The sequence below is a fragment of the Podarcis liolepis genome, assembly GCF_965112155.1.
Source record: "Podarcis liolepis genome assembly, chromosome: Z".
NCBI lineage: Eukaryota > Metazoa > Chordata > Lepidosauria > Squamata > Lacertidae > Podarcis > Podarcis liolepis.
Genome location: NC_139570.1, coordinates 30,456,809 through 30,473,058, shown reverse-complemented (window position 1 = coordinate 30,473,058; position 16,250 = coordinate 30,456,809). Strand labels below are relative to the sequence as shown.

The 16,250-nt window shown below is 46.3% G+C and overlaps 1 protein-coding gene across 1 annotated transcript in view; it reads left to right on the top strand.

The window, feature by feature from the left end:
• The window catches only part of LOC310697902 (uncharacterized protein), a 29,776-nt gene extending 13,771 nt beyond the window's left edge, over positions 1-16,005 (top strand). The window contains exons 4-5 of the mRNA XM_083484507.1: positions 12,525-13,059; positions 13,990-16,005. Of these exons, the coding sequence (XP_083340633.1) occupies positions 12,525-13,059; positions 13,990-14,823 (1,369 nt within the window). The 3' untranslated portion in view covers positions 14,824-16,005. The remainder of the gene's footprint in view (positions 1-12,524; positions 13,060-13,989) is intronic.
• The last annotated feature ends 245 nt before the right edge of the window (positions 16,006-16,250 follow it).

Below are 16,250 nucleotides of genomic sequence, written 5' to 3'. Positions count from 1 at the left end.
TCCTTCTCCTTCTCAGAGGAGAAGTCAGGAAAAGTCAGGGCCTCCTTCCCTGGCAGCCACAGGAGGAAGAGGTGGAGAAACTGATGGTGCACACAGTGCTCAGAGTTTGGGATGCTCGGCTTGGGCTGCTTGTGACACATGACACTTAGCATGTGTTTGATGTCACATATATGTGCGATGCATGCACCAAGTGTCGCGTGTGTGTATGATGTCACACATGCAACACTGGCTTCCCCAATCGGCTTTGTAAGCTAGCCCATGTGTTGCATTTGCTCCTTCTGAGGGAGGCAACCCTATCCAGAACAGGCAAATTGCCAATTTCCTTTTGCATGTTCAGACCTTTAAACCCCACCCTAAATAAATTCACACAAGACACAAAATTTGGTTTGATTTTTTGGCAGAATTTAGGCCACAACTTTATTGATTACAGCAAGTGAGTGGTTGCATAGGCTCTGGCTCGGCTAGCTCCCTGCACTGTTGCAGGTAGCGCTGACCTTGGGCACCAGCATAGGTCAGCCTAGGGTGAATACCTGGATAAGCGGAAAGCCGGGAACAGGCTATCTCTGCCACCCTGGACTCATGCACGCGCACAACCCTCTCTCAGGGGTTGACCAAACCATCGACCAAACCTTTAACGGAATACCCTTCACATAGGGATGGCAAGTGCATTCTCCCATCCCTATCACCTGAACCAGAGCCTATCCGCCACACAAGCACCCACGCTTGCCGCCAGCCACTCACACCTGTAACCAATCCCTTAACCCCGCTGACACGGAGGTCAGCCAAAAATTCATTCCCAATCACAGACAGATGAACCCTGTCAAGCCTGTAAAGGGACGCAACACGGAAGGTAATGCCTGAGTGACAGATCACTGTCCCTGCCCAAGGCCACCACGCTCTGGACGCTCATCTGGGCCCTCTCGGTGGCAGCTGGGCATTGGCTACCTTGCCACACATCACTGCCATCAGTGACCAAATTTTGAGTCCAATAAGAGCCACCTTCAACTCTTCAAGTAATGAAATCCTCTCTATACAAGATTGGATCCAAAAGCTGACACAATATGCCGAATTAGATGGATTATCAGAAAAAGTAAAGAATAAATCAAAACTGGAATTTGTTTCAAAATGGGAGGTTTTCAAACAATATTTGAAAAATAAATATAGTAGTTTAAATTCTGTTGCAGCATTCGAGGAACTTCAGTAATAGTTGCAAGGTAGATATAAGAAATTAGATATATTAAGAAAAAGTTTAATTATGATAAAAGTGTGTATTGGCAATAAGTAATATGAAATTGGCGAAACCTGCCAATGCAGGGGAAATTCCTTCACGGTTCTGAATACAGCAACCATCTTATGACCGCAACAGCGCCCACTGACCTGGAACGCAAAATATTAGCCTGGAAAGAAAAGAATCATTAACTTGAAGACCACTGACCTAGGATGAAATTATGGAGGCAAGAAATTATTAATTTGAGGGAGGGTGGGTGGGTGATTCTGGAAGGAAGAACACCAAAAGAGGCTTGGACAACAAGGTCAGCCTCTTTTCTTTGGCCTTAGCCCCACCCCCGGCCGGCTATCCATTGTCCTCCCTGGCCTAGGGTGGGTCAAAGGCTGGCCCAAGCAGGTGGGTGGCACCCGCCCAGGTGAGCCCCGCTTGGTGACGCAAACCCCGCCCACCTATGCGGAAGGGAGGGCGGAAACTGCAGACACATGTGCTAAACCCTGTCTGTGGTGCCTACCCCTTTGCCCCAAATGATGAGACAAGACACCAGAATATGGGTTAAAATTGGCCACAACTTTATTGAGCTTCAGAAGTGGAAAACTTGGCACAGGCCTTGGCAGGTAACCCTCTCAGCCCGCCTGGCTGAGGATATGCAGGCAGATGAGGTCCAGTGAGAGGGGACTGCAAAGCGCAAACTTTCACCGACCTCGTTCCGGGAGTTTGACCTACATGCTGCCGCTCTAGGGCCAGGGACTCCCGGTTTTTGCCATTTAACGGGCCCTGCAAGCGCCGCATGGGGAGGGAGCATGAATGCATCCTCCCCGACTTGATGTTAGACTAAAGGATACCTTGCCAAGGCCTAAAAACCGCCACCCGAGGGCCTAAGTGGCCTCACCGCCAAGTCCCACAACTGAGGATCAATCAAACCCTGCAGTCTACCCAGTCCCTAAGGGCTTGTCGCAAGTCGTGGAGCCAGAGGTCATTACCCAGTGGGGTCAGGTGCACTCCATCCTCCTGGAATAGTTCAGCCTTATCTGCCCAGATGGTGGGATAGAGAACCCGCCAATTTGCCGCATGGTATTGCACATGGCCGTTGATTTTCCCCACAGCATAATTGATGTGAGAGGGATTGGAAACCCCCCTCCAGTGCAGACGGGGTAGGAGATTGGACCAGCCAATAGTCATTGTGGGGTACAAGGCATGCAGGCTTTTTATATCTGCCCTTGCAGCAAGGGCCAGGGCAATGCCTTTTTGTTCCACTAGATCGTTCTCTCCCACATGAATAATCAAGACCCTCGGAGGGCCATGCGCCACCGCAGCACTACGCAACATGGGCATCAAGCTCCACCAATGTATGCCCCACTGGGCAATCCAATAAATGCGTGCCTTGGGGAGGATGTTAAGGTTACGGCCCCCATTGTGCGACCGTGCATAATCTGCCCCCCAATGCACAATGCTGTGCCCTACAACCCAGATCTTCATGGTGGGCAAACCTGTAAGAAAATTCAGTTGCAAGTGATAAGGTGGAGGAGCCAGAACGAATATAGCTTTTGTAGGCTGCCAAGCACCAGCGCCCAGTATCTTAATGCAGGTGGGGTCCCAACCCTGGACTGCCGCTGAAGTGGCAGCCCCGATACGGAAGGAGTGCCCGGAATATTCCTGGGGACTAATACCACAGGCCGCTATAATTCTGCATAAGACTGCTGTGAATTGAGATCGCGTCAAAGGGCGCGTGTTTGCATGAATGAAGAAAGGGCCCTTGCACTTGGGCCGGACCCTGAAGAAGCAGCGTGTGTCCTGATATGGGCAGGGGCCCTCCTGTTCTGTCGGGGACAGCGCCAGCATGACCCCTTTCCGCAATTGGTCAGTTTTTGAGGACCGAATCCTGACATTCAATGTATCCCTGGAGAACTTAATGTCGGTGTCTGCCAGCCCTGATTGAGGGGATCCAGCCAAACACTCCCCAATGCGCATGACACCAAAGAAGGCTAGGGAGAATGCTGCCTGAAAAAGACGCGTTTCGAAATTTAACCAGCAGATCTCTGGTAGTTTTTTCCAAATTAGATTGTGTCGATAGTGATAGGCTTCCTGCCATGTTGACGTGGGGGAATGACTCGCCACCACCCAGCTAGCATCTTCTTGACGTGGAAGCTGTCACAGGGGTCTGGCCAACAAAGGAATTTACAAAAGAATCAGATAGCTGCCCTGTAAAGCATAAAAGTTTTATGGCAAGGCCCTTGCGCTTTAGGAGCACCATGAATTGAAGCACCTTCTCCTCCTTGGCGCAATGTGTTTTGGTGCCACGAAAATGCCCGAACACGTTCCAGGCCCTGGAATAAGAATCTAGTGGAGGGTGCTAATGATGACAATACTCCCTGGTTTACTTCTCGCTTCCAATCTCCCACAGATTGTCTGGGAAGGCGTCCGAGGTCTGGGCTGCCTCTGGTGCCAGTTTGCGGAAACGCTCCATCTAGAAATGAGACAATGCATCTGCAATGTTATTGTTAAGGCCAGGTATGAAGCGGGCAGTGAAAGAAATATTGTGCCACAGGCACTCCAGCATGAACAGGAGCAGCACCCTTATGACCCTCTGGGACTTTGATGACTCTTACCACCACTTGATTGTCAGACCAGAAACAGACCCTGGAATTCGAGATGCGAATGGTGACTAAAATAGGAAAAAACTCCGGAAAGGTTAAATCCCGAGTGATGCCTGCTGCATGCCAAGAAGATGGCCACGGCTGGGCACACCAATGGCCCCTGAAGAACACGCCAAAGCCAAAACGGCCAGAAGCATCAGAATGGACCTGGAACTCCACCCCAGGGTTAAGGCTCTTTTGCCAAAATGAGACCCCATTATAATCCTGCAAAAATGCAAGCCAAATCTTCAGAGCATCCTTTATCTGCTTTTTCACCCTAATGCGATGGTGAGGGGCTACCTCTCTGGCCATGAGCCATGCCAGATGGGCACAGAAGGCATGGCCTGGCGCAACTACCCTACATGCAAAAATAGGGATTGCACTTGGCGAAGGGTGGTCTTTTTAACTCCAAGCGATGCCTCCAGCAATGCTTTCAATGATTTCAGCTTGGTCTGTGGGAGGTGCAATTGAAGCTCAACAACTTTAATCCTAAATAAAGCTCAACAACTTTGGTCAGCCCCCATGGTCCTTTACTTCATCAAATCTGGCCCTCTTTGAAAAAGAGTCTCCCCTTGCCCGTGTTTTTCCCACAACAACCCTGTGAGGACTGGCCCCTAAATCACCCAGTGAGCTTCATTATGCTCAGATCTAGATGTTGGTTATGTATAAGAGAAAAGACACATTCTGGTGAACATTCTGCTATATATTCCCATCAGAAACCCAAGCACCCCAGATGGCCAGTTTCAAAACCTTGGCTGTGAAAATACCCTCATTTGCCCATCATCTTCTTCACCAGGAGGAAGAAGTTAACCAGAGAGAGGCAGCCAAGTTGAGCAGAAAAGGCAAGAACAAAACAATTTGTTCTTGCTTCATTTCCTCACCATCCCTCCAGCCCCCTGCCGCCTTGTTGCACAACAAATCTGCTTTGAATTGAGCCAAGAGAGTTTGAACTCTGCCCATTTCCAAGAAGCCAGAGCTCTTTCAGGAGCTGTGGGTGGCAAGGGAGTTACTGGCTTATTTATAAATGGTCCACTAAATAATAGCTGGTTGTTGCTGATAGGAAGGTATGTTGGGGGAGCAGAGCGGAGGGTGTGCATTACACACACTCAAATAGCTTTTCTGTTGGATTGGCTGGCTTTGCTTCTTGGCATCTGACATCTCTAGGCTTGGAACTGGGCCCCTAGAGGCATCGTGTTTTGCAGACAGCTCACTCAGTCCTTTTGCTGCCTGCTTATTCTTCCCCATTCTCTCTCTCTCTCTCCACCCACCACTGCATCGGGACTGTGGAGGTAAGGACTGGCGCTGTAGCTTTTTCTCTGGGATTCTTCACGTATGTGTGTGTGTAGTATGGTGCAATGGGGGCTTTTAGCAGACAACAGAAGAGGTTGGTGATGACACTCAAGTTGTGGCTTTGGAGGGCATGAAGAGACAGGCAGGCAGAAATGACAGTCACGATTTGCAGTGGTGGCACCTCCTGAGGGCTGCCATCTAGCTTTGCCATTGCACGTACTTCTTTTCATGCACCAGGGGATGCGCTCAGACATACTGTGTCTTCCCTGCTCAGGAAGGAGGAATATATTGTTACATGCTACCCCAAACTCAGAGCCTCCAGGAGTTCCTGTGATTATGCAGGTCTGGTTTCCTTAGAATGAAAGTCAGCAGAGACTGTGGTGTCTTTTGGATCTATTGTATTATTCAGTCAGATATACAACCTGAGCATTTGATAGAAGGGATCACAGCATTAGCACCCTTCTCTATTAGCTGCAGCTTTGGATCCAGCACAGAGCAAGCATATCTCTGTGTCTCCAGCTTCCAGCTCAGCTCTCACACACTACCCTGGCCCTTGTTCTCTTACCTAGCAGATAAGTGAGGGGGGTGGAGGAGGACACCATCACCTGGTTGTAGTTCTTGCAACCCAGCTCATTCTTTTGGGAAGCTGATGAGGACATACTTAGTGGCCAGCTAAGGTCCATCTTTTGGTGTGCAATTCTGCATAACATAGATCAGAATACTTTTGAATAAATATGAATGGAACTAGATGGATTTTTGAGGTGCATTTAACAGCTGAGCAGCTGTTCTCGGAAAAGGTGGGTCAAACATATTCTGCTTAAATCAGTGGCTCCCAAATTTGATGATACTGCCCCCTGGGGTGGGTGGGATTAGTTAGAGAGGTGCTAAGAGGCAAGGGGGTGGCAGGAGGTCAAAGGCAAGCCTTTCTGAGCATGTTAATCACTTATTTATGATTGACACGCTAGAGTCTGAAACAAAGCACCTTTCTCACTTTATATTTAAAGTTTAACTGCTCTTATCCCTCTCAAGGGGACACAGGTGGTGCTGTGGGTTAAACCACAGAGCCTAGAACTTGCCGATCAGTAGGTCGGCGGTTCAAATCCCCTTGACAGGTTGAGCTCCCGTTGCTTGGTCCCTGCTCCTGTCCACCTAGCAGTTCAAAAGCACGTCAAAGTGCAAGTAGATAAATAGGTACCACTCCAGTAGGAAGGTAAATAGCGTTTCCGTGCGCTGCTCTGGTTTCACCAGAAGTGGCTTAGTCATGCTGGCCACATGACCAGGAAAAACTCTCTGTGGACAAATGTCGGCTCCCTCAGCCAGTAAAGTGAGATGAGCGCAGCAACCCCAGAGTCATTCATGACTGGACTTAACTGTCAGGGGTCCTTTACCTTTATCCCTCTCAAAGCTATGTATTTTGGTCCTGTTTGTATTTTTTTTAATTCTAAGTTTTCACAACTGTTGGTAATGCTTATTGATTTTCTTATACATTAATTAGGTGAAGGTTTGTGCATGTTTGGTAAGTGTGGGTAGGTATATTTTCCTGAGAAATATTTTTCATGCAATATTTTTTGAAGTATATCCTTTTTTTAGCTGAAATATTAGATCAGAACATTATCTGTGTGCATCAGTGACACATACTCATGCCTACAAGTTAGTTTTTTGGGCGGAACATAGATATAAATTGAATTTTGATTAAAAGTGTGATTAAATATGAATTTTATTGCACTATTATCTTCCTCAGTAGATCATGCAAACTGCTCTTCTGAAAAATTCTTTTTATGAGTTTATGGAGGCATGGGGCAGTGGCCCAAAAAAGTTTGGCAACTACTAGCCTAAGTAGTTTCTATTAAATTGTGCCAGGCTGGTCTCTGATGGTGCATTGCTGCACAATGGTGGAAACATTTTGGTTTTTCTCTAATCTGTACATGAGAAGCTCCTAGATCACCAACAACAACTAGCAGAACTCTGTGTGTGAGTGTGTGTGTTTGCAAAGTTCTAGCAGGACCACCAAGACGTGTGGAAGCCAATATAAATTGGCAGGGCCCTACAGTCTGGAAGTGAACTCAACTATCTTTCATATGTTTTTGTCTTCCTTGATAGTATCATTGTTTGTTGTTTTTTTATATCCATTGTAAAACTGGTGAATTTCAAAGAAAATAATAATGATATACAGCATTTTGCCAGTTATTGGCCAATAGAGACTTTAACGGACTACTGAATTTCCTGGTGCAAAAACAGCTTTCAGGCTCTCTGCCTTACTCAGGAAGCAAGACCCTCTCTGCATGCCAGGTCTGCGATGCTCCCAGGAGATATTGTGAGATCTTAAGGATCCATCCAAGTTCCCATGAGATCTCATAGGCCTTGGTTCCCATTTATTATTTTTTTGTTCTTGTTGTTACTGTTTTAAAGCATGAAGTTATAAGAAAAAACTGCTCCTTTTCCCTCATGGGGTACCCAAGAGCCATATAGAGTCCTTATGTAGGTTCTCTATCAGTAGGAGAAAATAACAGGCTAACCAGAGAATATTGAGAAGCAAAGCAGCCAGCAAGCCTGATCTTTATTAAACTGTTACAACAGGGTGCTCTCACACACACCCCACGCAGGAGGGAGGAGGAACCCAGAACAATGCCCTTATACAGTGGTACCTTGGGTTTAGAACTTTGTCCCTGGATGAGAACGGAAATCGTGCACCAGCAGCATGGTGGCAGCGGGAGACTCCATTAGTGAAAGCACACCTCAGGTTAAGAACGGTTTCGGTTAAGAACGGACCTCTGGAATGAAGTTCCTAATGTGAGGTACAACTGTAGAATTTTGAAAATGCCACCCTTTCCTGCCTGACAGGGACACCGTTAATGGGCTTACCTGGACAGCCTGGCCATTCTTTTGTGATGATAAATACTTAATTCCTGATTTCAGGTCACAGGCTCTCCCTATTCATACCCAAATGTGCCCTTAAGGCAGGATTTGTGGGCACACGCGCTAAACCCTGTCTGTGGTGCCTACCCCTTTACCCCAAATGATGAGATAAGAGGCCAGAGTATGGGTTCAAATTGGCCACAACTTTATTGAGCTTCAGAAGTGGGAAACTTGGCACAGGCCTTGGCAGGTAACCCTCTCAGCCCACCCTGCTAAGGATATGCAGGCAGATGAGGTCCAGTGAGAGGGGACTGCAAAGCGCAAACTTACACAGCATGCCCTTCCACCAACCTCGTCCCACGAGTTTAACCTATGTCCTGGTGCTCTAGGGCCAGGGACTCCTGGTTTTTGCCCTTTAACGGGCCCTGCAAGCGCTGCCGCATGGGGAGGGAGCATGAATGCATCCTCCCTGACTTGATGTTAGACTAAAGGATACATTGCCAAGGCCTAAAACTGCCAAAGTTGTGATGAAATGCTATGGGGAAAGTGAAACCTGCCAATGCATGGAAAATTCCTTCCCGGTTCTGAATCCAGCAACCTTCTTATGACCACAGCAGCGCCCACTGACCTGGAACGCATAATATTATCCTGTAAGGAAAAGAATCTTTAACTTGGAGACCGCTGATCTAGAATGAATATCGAGGCAAGAAATTATTAATTTGAGAGAAGGTTGGTGGGTGACACCCCCCCCCGCTGCCACAAAGAACAAGCAGGACGCCCCTGCGGGCTAGCTGCAGCCCGCGCTACCCGCCTGGGCCAGCGGATGGCAGCGGCAGAGAGCCATGCCTCCCCCCCCCCCCCCGCTGCCACTGCAAAAAACAAGCAGGCTGCCCCTGTGGCCCAGCCAGATGGCGGCAGTGGGGGAGCCTTGCGCCCCCTCCCCAGCGCCACCACAAAATAAAGGCCGCCACTCGGGTTAAAACAAACTGGGATGCCCGCCCCCCATCTGGGCTGGTGGAGCGCGCGCCCCCCCAAGCGAGCGGCGGCAGATGGGCCCAAGCACCAACCCACACCACCACCGGACAAAAAGCTGAAAACCGAGAATGCCAAAAGAAAGAAGCCCGCAAAATGCGGCCTAGCCTGGCGGAGGGGCCAAGCCTCCCCCTCCAATCCAGGCAAAATGCAAAGAAGTCGGTTACTTACCTCAATCTGGCCACCTCGACATGCTCCTGATGATCTTGATCCTGGAAGGAAGAACAGCGAAAGAGGTGTTATGGTAAAATCTGGGTGCGGGGCTACTCTGCCACCCAGCTCGTCGGACTAGGTCCGCGGGTCCCTGCAGAAGAAAATGAGCTCAGCTGGAGACAGGAGCAAACTGGAGAAGATCCAAGTTTATTGCGCAACAGGTTCAAGACGAGATTGAACCGCGAGAAAGGGGTGACATGAACTTTTGAAATTTCCCTCCATGTCCCAGAATACAGTGCAAAATACATCCCAGTTACATCATGAATACATTAAGAAGAGGTTGGGTTACACAGATTACATCATGAATACATTAAGAAGAGGTTGGGTTACACAGATTACATCATGAATACATTAAGAAAAGGTTGGGTCACACAGGATTAACATATGGAGGAGGGAGGGGGGAATATGCAGAGCTGGAGATATGCGCAGATAAGCACATCCTGAGTACCTGATGAGAAGACAATGGTCCATGTATGCATGGTCTGCCACCTGGCCTTGCCCTGAGGAAAGGCTTGGCAGAGTGATTTGACAGGATTAGGGTCTTGACACCTTGCTTGAGGGATTATGGAGGACAGGGGAGGTGTCATGGAGTCCTAGAGAAATTGAGCAAATTGGCACGTTGATTTTCTATGAATTATATAGATTTTAGTCCCTTTTGACATTGACAATTGGAAATAAATGGATATATTGTAGCGAAGAAGGAGGTGAAGAAGACATGCCCCCCCTTCCGTATCAGAGGCTTGGACAACGGGGTCAGCCTCTTTTCTTTGGCCTTAGGCCCATCTCCAGCCGGCCAGCCATTGTCCTCCCTGGCCGAGGGTGGGTCAAAGGCCAGCCCAAGCAGGTGGTGGCACATGCCCAGGTAAGCCCTGCTCTGTGCCGCAAACCCCGCCCACCACCTGTGAGGAAGGGAGGGCAGCACTGAGATAATGGGGAGGCTTTTCCCATTTCCATCCAAACTGCAGAGGAATATTTGAGATCACTGAAAGAGTTAAAATGGCTTTAGGACTGTTTTCCTGTACTGTTTCAGACATGTGATTTATATATTTATGTATGCGTTTGCCTGGTACATTCATGAACATTTATTTTATATCTTAGACCTTATAATTCTCATAACAATGACAAATACAACATCCATTTAACTTGCATTCAGCTTGCAGGATTTCAGCTTGTCTGGCTTCACCTTCATGTAGCTGGAACCGTGCAAGTTAAACATCCATAAGATGCATTCATGCTGTAAAGATATTTAGCTGGTCCACCCTTTGCTGAGGAGCCACCTCAAAAACTCCCCCCCAAGGGCGAGAACCCCAAGTTCTCTGGTAAGTTATTGCATTGTTATGAGTTTGCACGGTACGAGACATTCTAAATTCCTTGGTCCAATAAGTTAGAATTAATCAGTTTGGGGAGTTAAACTATGCCAAGCACTGAACACCTGGGTTCAATGCATACATTAAAAATGCAAGCCAGGCTAGCCTGGTAACCTCTTGCTGAGTGTGGGTATTAGGGGAACAAAGCCTGAGAACGGCTGAGTCATTACACAAAGGGGCAGGGAGATGGGTGATTAACAAAGCAGTTACTTTGTGCTGGACAGCAGAGGGGTGCGAGACCCTCCTCCTTCAAAATAAGTAAGTAGCAGGAGTTAAAAGGCCAGAGTTTTTAGAGTGGCAATGATGTGCAAGCAAAACTGTGACAGGCTATAAAAGGAGACCGAGAGCATGGCCGATTTCTATTTTGGATCCAAGGCTGGTGTGCCTAGGGAGATGTAGCAGATCCCACCACCATATACCAATTGTGGCAGATCCAAATTACGTACACACCCTATAATAATGGGTTATCTTTTGGGTTTTGCGTAAGGGAAATCTTAGATACTTGGAGACTCAGGCAAAAGTTGAACAAATAAGAAACATTTATTTTACAGAATGAAGTGGGTAAAACAAAGGATAGCTTTGTATGGTTTTATGATTTTACTATTTCAACTTATGCCAATAAAGGTTGGTAGAAACCAGAAACAAAGGATATATCAGGAGGTAATGGTCATTCAGGAAACAGCAAACCTATTAATAATACTAAATCTAATGGATGTTTCAGGCTTCTAATCAAGCATAGCTTCTGTTAAAACTTCAGTTGCTTATGTTCAGTTATTACACTTCAGGTAGATGTTACAGGTTCCTAGACTAGATAGTAAATGCTCCGCTTATTTCATGTTACTTCACTTCAGTTCTTAACTCAGTGGTTGCATAGGTGTTACCGCTTAATACTTTGGTTCTTCAATAAGATGGTGCTTTCTGTCAGTTACCCAACCATTTGCCCATCCCACTCTACTGGAATGAGTCAGGAGGGGAGATATTTAAAAAGAAAAGACTCCCAAAACAGTTTAAAAGGGGCATGGTGATCCCCTGAGCTGCTGTACCATTTGGAGTATTTTCCCTCCCAAAGTGCTGGCTCCACCCTCCACCCCACCCCACCCCAGCCGACTGTCTTGGTAGCCAATCAGAGAGAGGCTCCAGCACTCTGGGGGAATTCTGAGGAACTGCATCACCAGACTCTGGTCTGGCTCTGCTGTCCGTCACAAGGGAAGCAAGAGAATCTCTTGGCAGTGTGCAGTGGTACCTCGCAAGACGAATGCCTCGCAAGACGGAAAACTCGCTAGATGGAAGGGTTTTTTGTTTTTTGAGCTGCTTCGCAAGACGAATTTCCCTATGGGCCTGCTTCGCAATATGGAAACGTCTTGCAAGTTTGTTTCCTTTTTCTTAACACCGTTAATACAGTTGCGACTTGACTTCGAGGAGCAACTCGTAGAACGCAGTGTACATAGTAGCCTTTTTTGAGGTTTTTAAAGACTTTGGTGATTTTTTAAGCTTTTCCAAAACTTTCCCGACACCGTGCTTCGCAAGACGAAAAAAATCGCAAGACGACAAAACTTGCGGAATGAATTAATTTCGTCTTGCGAGGCACCACTGTATTGTTGGGAGCCTCTCCATCGTAGATTCTGGTTGCAAATATGTGTAAATAAACCACATATCATAAAGACACCACTGTCTCCACTGTGCCTTGTTATTATTTATTATATTTATATCCCACCCATCTTGCATGGGTTTTCCCAGCCACTCTGGGCGGCTTCCAACACATATAAAAATAAAATAAAACACATATAAAAATAAAAACACCAAACATTACCCTGGGTAAGGGCCTAGAACCTCTGGAATCTTGCACTGCTGCTGACACTTGGGTGGCTTATAGCAGTATTCAAAACTGTAATTTTATTGACTGAGCCCCTTTCTGAATCTTCCCAGGTTGTTGCAAGAAGCCAGCTGGACCACCATCAGACAGATGGAGGTCTCCACCGGAAAGGTCATTCTGAACGTTGGAGGCATCCGCTATGAAACGTTCCTTAGCACCCTGCAGGCTTTCCCAGGGACCAAACTGTGGAGCCTCACGGAGCCCCAGGCCAAGACAAAGCATGACCATGACCCTAGCACCCAGGAGTTCTTCTTTGATCGGAGTGGCCGGCTGTTTGGGCAGGTGCTGAACTACTACAGCACAAAGCAACTCCATTGCCCTGCAGGTGTCTGTGAATCTGCCTTTGAGGAAGAGCTGGATTTCTGGGGGATCACAGGCACCCAGCTGGCCCCCTGTTGCTGGAGAGGGCCCCAAGAGGAGGTGCACGACATTGGGATTGTCGACGAGCAAGACAACGACCAGGGTCTCCTGATCCAGGAAGAGAGAAGGAGTGGCAGTCAGTATGCCCGGTGGCGGGCCAAATTGTGGGATCTCTTTGAAAAGCCCCATTCCTCTAAACGTGCAATGGTAAGGAATGTGCTTAATAAGTCCCAGACTTGGCTCTGTGACTTGCCAGGGGAAGGTGGAGAGAGGGGCTAAGGGGACTGGTCAAGTATTGGGAATGTAAAACCCAACTCTGCAAATTAACTTGGTGCTGTATATACCAAACTTCCTCTAAGGCAGCAATTCCTCCCACCGCCACCTGGACTCCACAAACTCCGTAAACTCTAGCACCTGCCACCCTATAACAAGCATTATTCAGAATAGCATTATATAGTAAATTGTGCAGAATACGTTACACTACCAGATTCCTCTGAGAAACTTGCTATCAGGATCTGAGCACAAGTGCCCTCCCCAGAAACTAGTATTCAGAAGCATATCTGCCGCCAACTGTGGAGGCAGAGCTTAGCTATCATGGCTGCTAGCCATTGACAACCTTGTTCTCCACGATTTTGTCCAGTCCTCTTCTAAAGCCATCTGTGTTGGCCTCCTAAAGTACCGAGTTCCATATTTGCTGCTTCAAAAAGAACTTTCTTTTATTGGTGCTCATGTGGGCTCTTCTATACCCAAAGGGGCAGAATCTGATACGTGAATGTAGGAAAAGTTAACAAACGCGTGAGAGTAGGTGGCATCTTTGTTATATGTCTTCCCGTGCCTAGCAAAACCCTTCCTCTTTAACCAGACATTTGGCCTCTGAATATCTGTGGCCTCTTAGGTGGGATGTTCCATTGCATTACTTTAATGTATTCTTTTAACGTGTTGTGTTTTTTTAAAAAATGCATCTATGTAGGTTTTAATTAGTTAGTTAGTTTGTGAGTTGCCTTTGGCAACAAAAAGTTACCAATAAATTTAATAAATACAGTGCGTGCATATATATAATATTTAGTTATAGTTAGTTATATAAATATAAACCAGTGGGCCCATTTTCCTATGTTCACCCTTCATTTATCTTTGCAGGGTTTGGCAGTTGTTTCTCTGCTGTTCACCATTGCCATCATCATCATCCTCTGTGAGGAGTCCAAGGGGTTCATAAAAAACATCACCCCAGACCATACTATAGAGAGCCACCACCACCATTACTACCATCACTTCTTTCCCTCTGCCTATTCCTACGAAGTGCCCCCCTACCTCCTCCACCTTGAGCTTTTCTTCATCCTCTGCTTCACAGCTGAGTTCTTCGTACGTATCATGTGCTGCCCAGATTTGAAGAAATTCCTGAAGAACCCTCTGAACATCGCTGATCTCCTCTCCCTGTTCCCAGTTTACATTGAGCTGTCCTTGGCCAGACCTTCACAGGAGCCACACCCTCAGGAGTCACATCCTTTGGTCCAGTGGCTGGGTCTGTGCCGCATTATTTACATCATCAAACTCCTGAAGGTATTGAGGCTCGTGGAGACACCTCTGATGCTGAGGGTGCTGCCTTGCATGTTCAAATCCATCCTGAGAGAGATACTCCTTTTCTTGTTGATTTTTGCTTCTGAAGTCCTTTTCTTTGGCACCCTCTGCTTTTATGGGGAGCTGCTGAGTACCAACTTTAAAATAGGGTTTCGTGACATTGGCGAGGCCTTCTGGTGGGCGGTCATCACTCTGACCACTGTAGGGTATGGAGACCTTGTCCCTGTCAGTGTCACCGGCCAAGTGATAGCAGCTTGCACTGCACTCTGTGGTGTGCTGACCATCGTTGTCCCAGTCCCGATCTTTCTATTCAGTTTCAAGGGCTGTTATGATGCTGCTGTGATCAAGGAGAGGAGGAAGAGGAAAGCAATGGAAGCAGTGACGCTGTTGTCCTGAGGACTCCTGAGCATCACATCCCCAGTTTTCTGTAGGAAGAGAAAAAAAGGCTTCCAAATAGCTCCCTGGCACATCACAGAAGCTTTTCAAGAAAGCATTTTATTGAAGTAAAAAAATAAATAAATAAATAAACCAATTCAACAAAAATAATAGAAGTACAAAAAAGCAGCACAGTATATTCAGGAGAGACTTAATTTTAGGTTGGTGGGGTGTTTAAGACCACCACCAGTTTCATGTTGCCCTGAAGAGAGGCAGTCCTGTGTGTCTGTATAAAGGTACATAAGATAAATTCCCACCCAACAGCCCATGATTTTTCTGGGTCCTCCAAGCCTTTGGCAACACGTGATTTATCAGTTTTTGCAGCTAGTGATAAATTCCACATATTTTTATACCAAAGTGAAAGTCTCAAGCCTTGCAACTTTTTCCATTTGGAGGCAATCGAGGTTCTGGCAGCTGCCAGCATCCATGTCAAAAGTCCACAAGAGCTGATTTTTTTCTGCTGATCATCCCATAGTTGTAGGTTTTTTATACCACTTAACATATGAAAAATATCTCTACGTGGCGTACAAAAACCAAAAGAGCAATAGACAACTTAAACAAAATATTACAAAAATACACAGTTACATATAAAAATGCTAATTAACTAATACAAAGTTACTACTATATATAAAAATCATATATAAATCCATATCAATTTATTTTCCTTCTGACACACGCCTGATATCTGGAATTTGGTTAAGATTAAAATATAAAGCAATGTACTTTTTTTAAAGCTTCATTTTTTCAGGAAAAGGTAATTATATGATTTACCTCAATATGTTTTGTAGGACCTAAAAGTTACATCAAAATGGCATTTGATCAAGCTTAGAAATTTTTACATTAATTGGCAATTACCGTAATTTCAGAACATGAGAGAGGTGCTTAACCTATGTAATGAAATAGAACATATTTACATGGTTAGGTGTGTTTCAAAACTTTATAAAAAGGTAAGCTGCTGTTACTGGAATTTGGAGTTTTCTTGTGGAAAATTCACCACTTTGCCTGCTTATAGAGCTCTGGTAAGGCAAAATTGTGTATGTTATACATTTTGCTCATTCTCTATGTTTTTGTATCAACTCCATGATTAATCTTACATTCTGCAACAGGATTAAGATTTTGCTAGTAAAGAAAAATACTTTTAAACTGTCTGGTCTCAGAATGAAATATATCTGTTTCTCTAATTATTTTTATCTGGACACAGGTGCACCATGTGACCATTTGCACTCAGTTTCCTGTGAGATCCAGAGCTTGCTAACCACACAGGTGTATTTAGGCCCAGATTTAGGGTCTGATCTGCCAATCTGGGCATAGAACATGTGATCTGTACTGTGGGCAGGTTCCCACATGCATCCAGTGGCATCTGTTTTGTACAGTCAGATGCCAGTCTC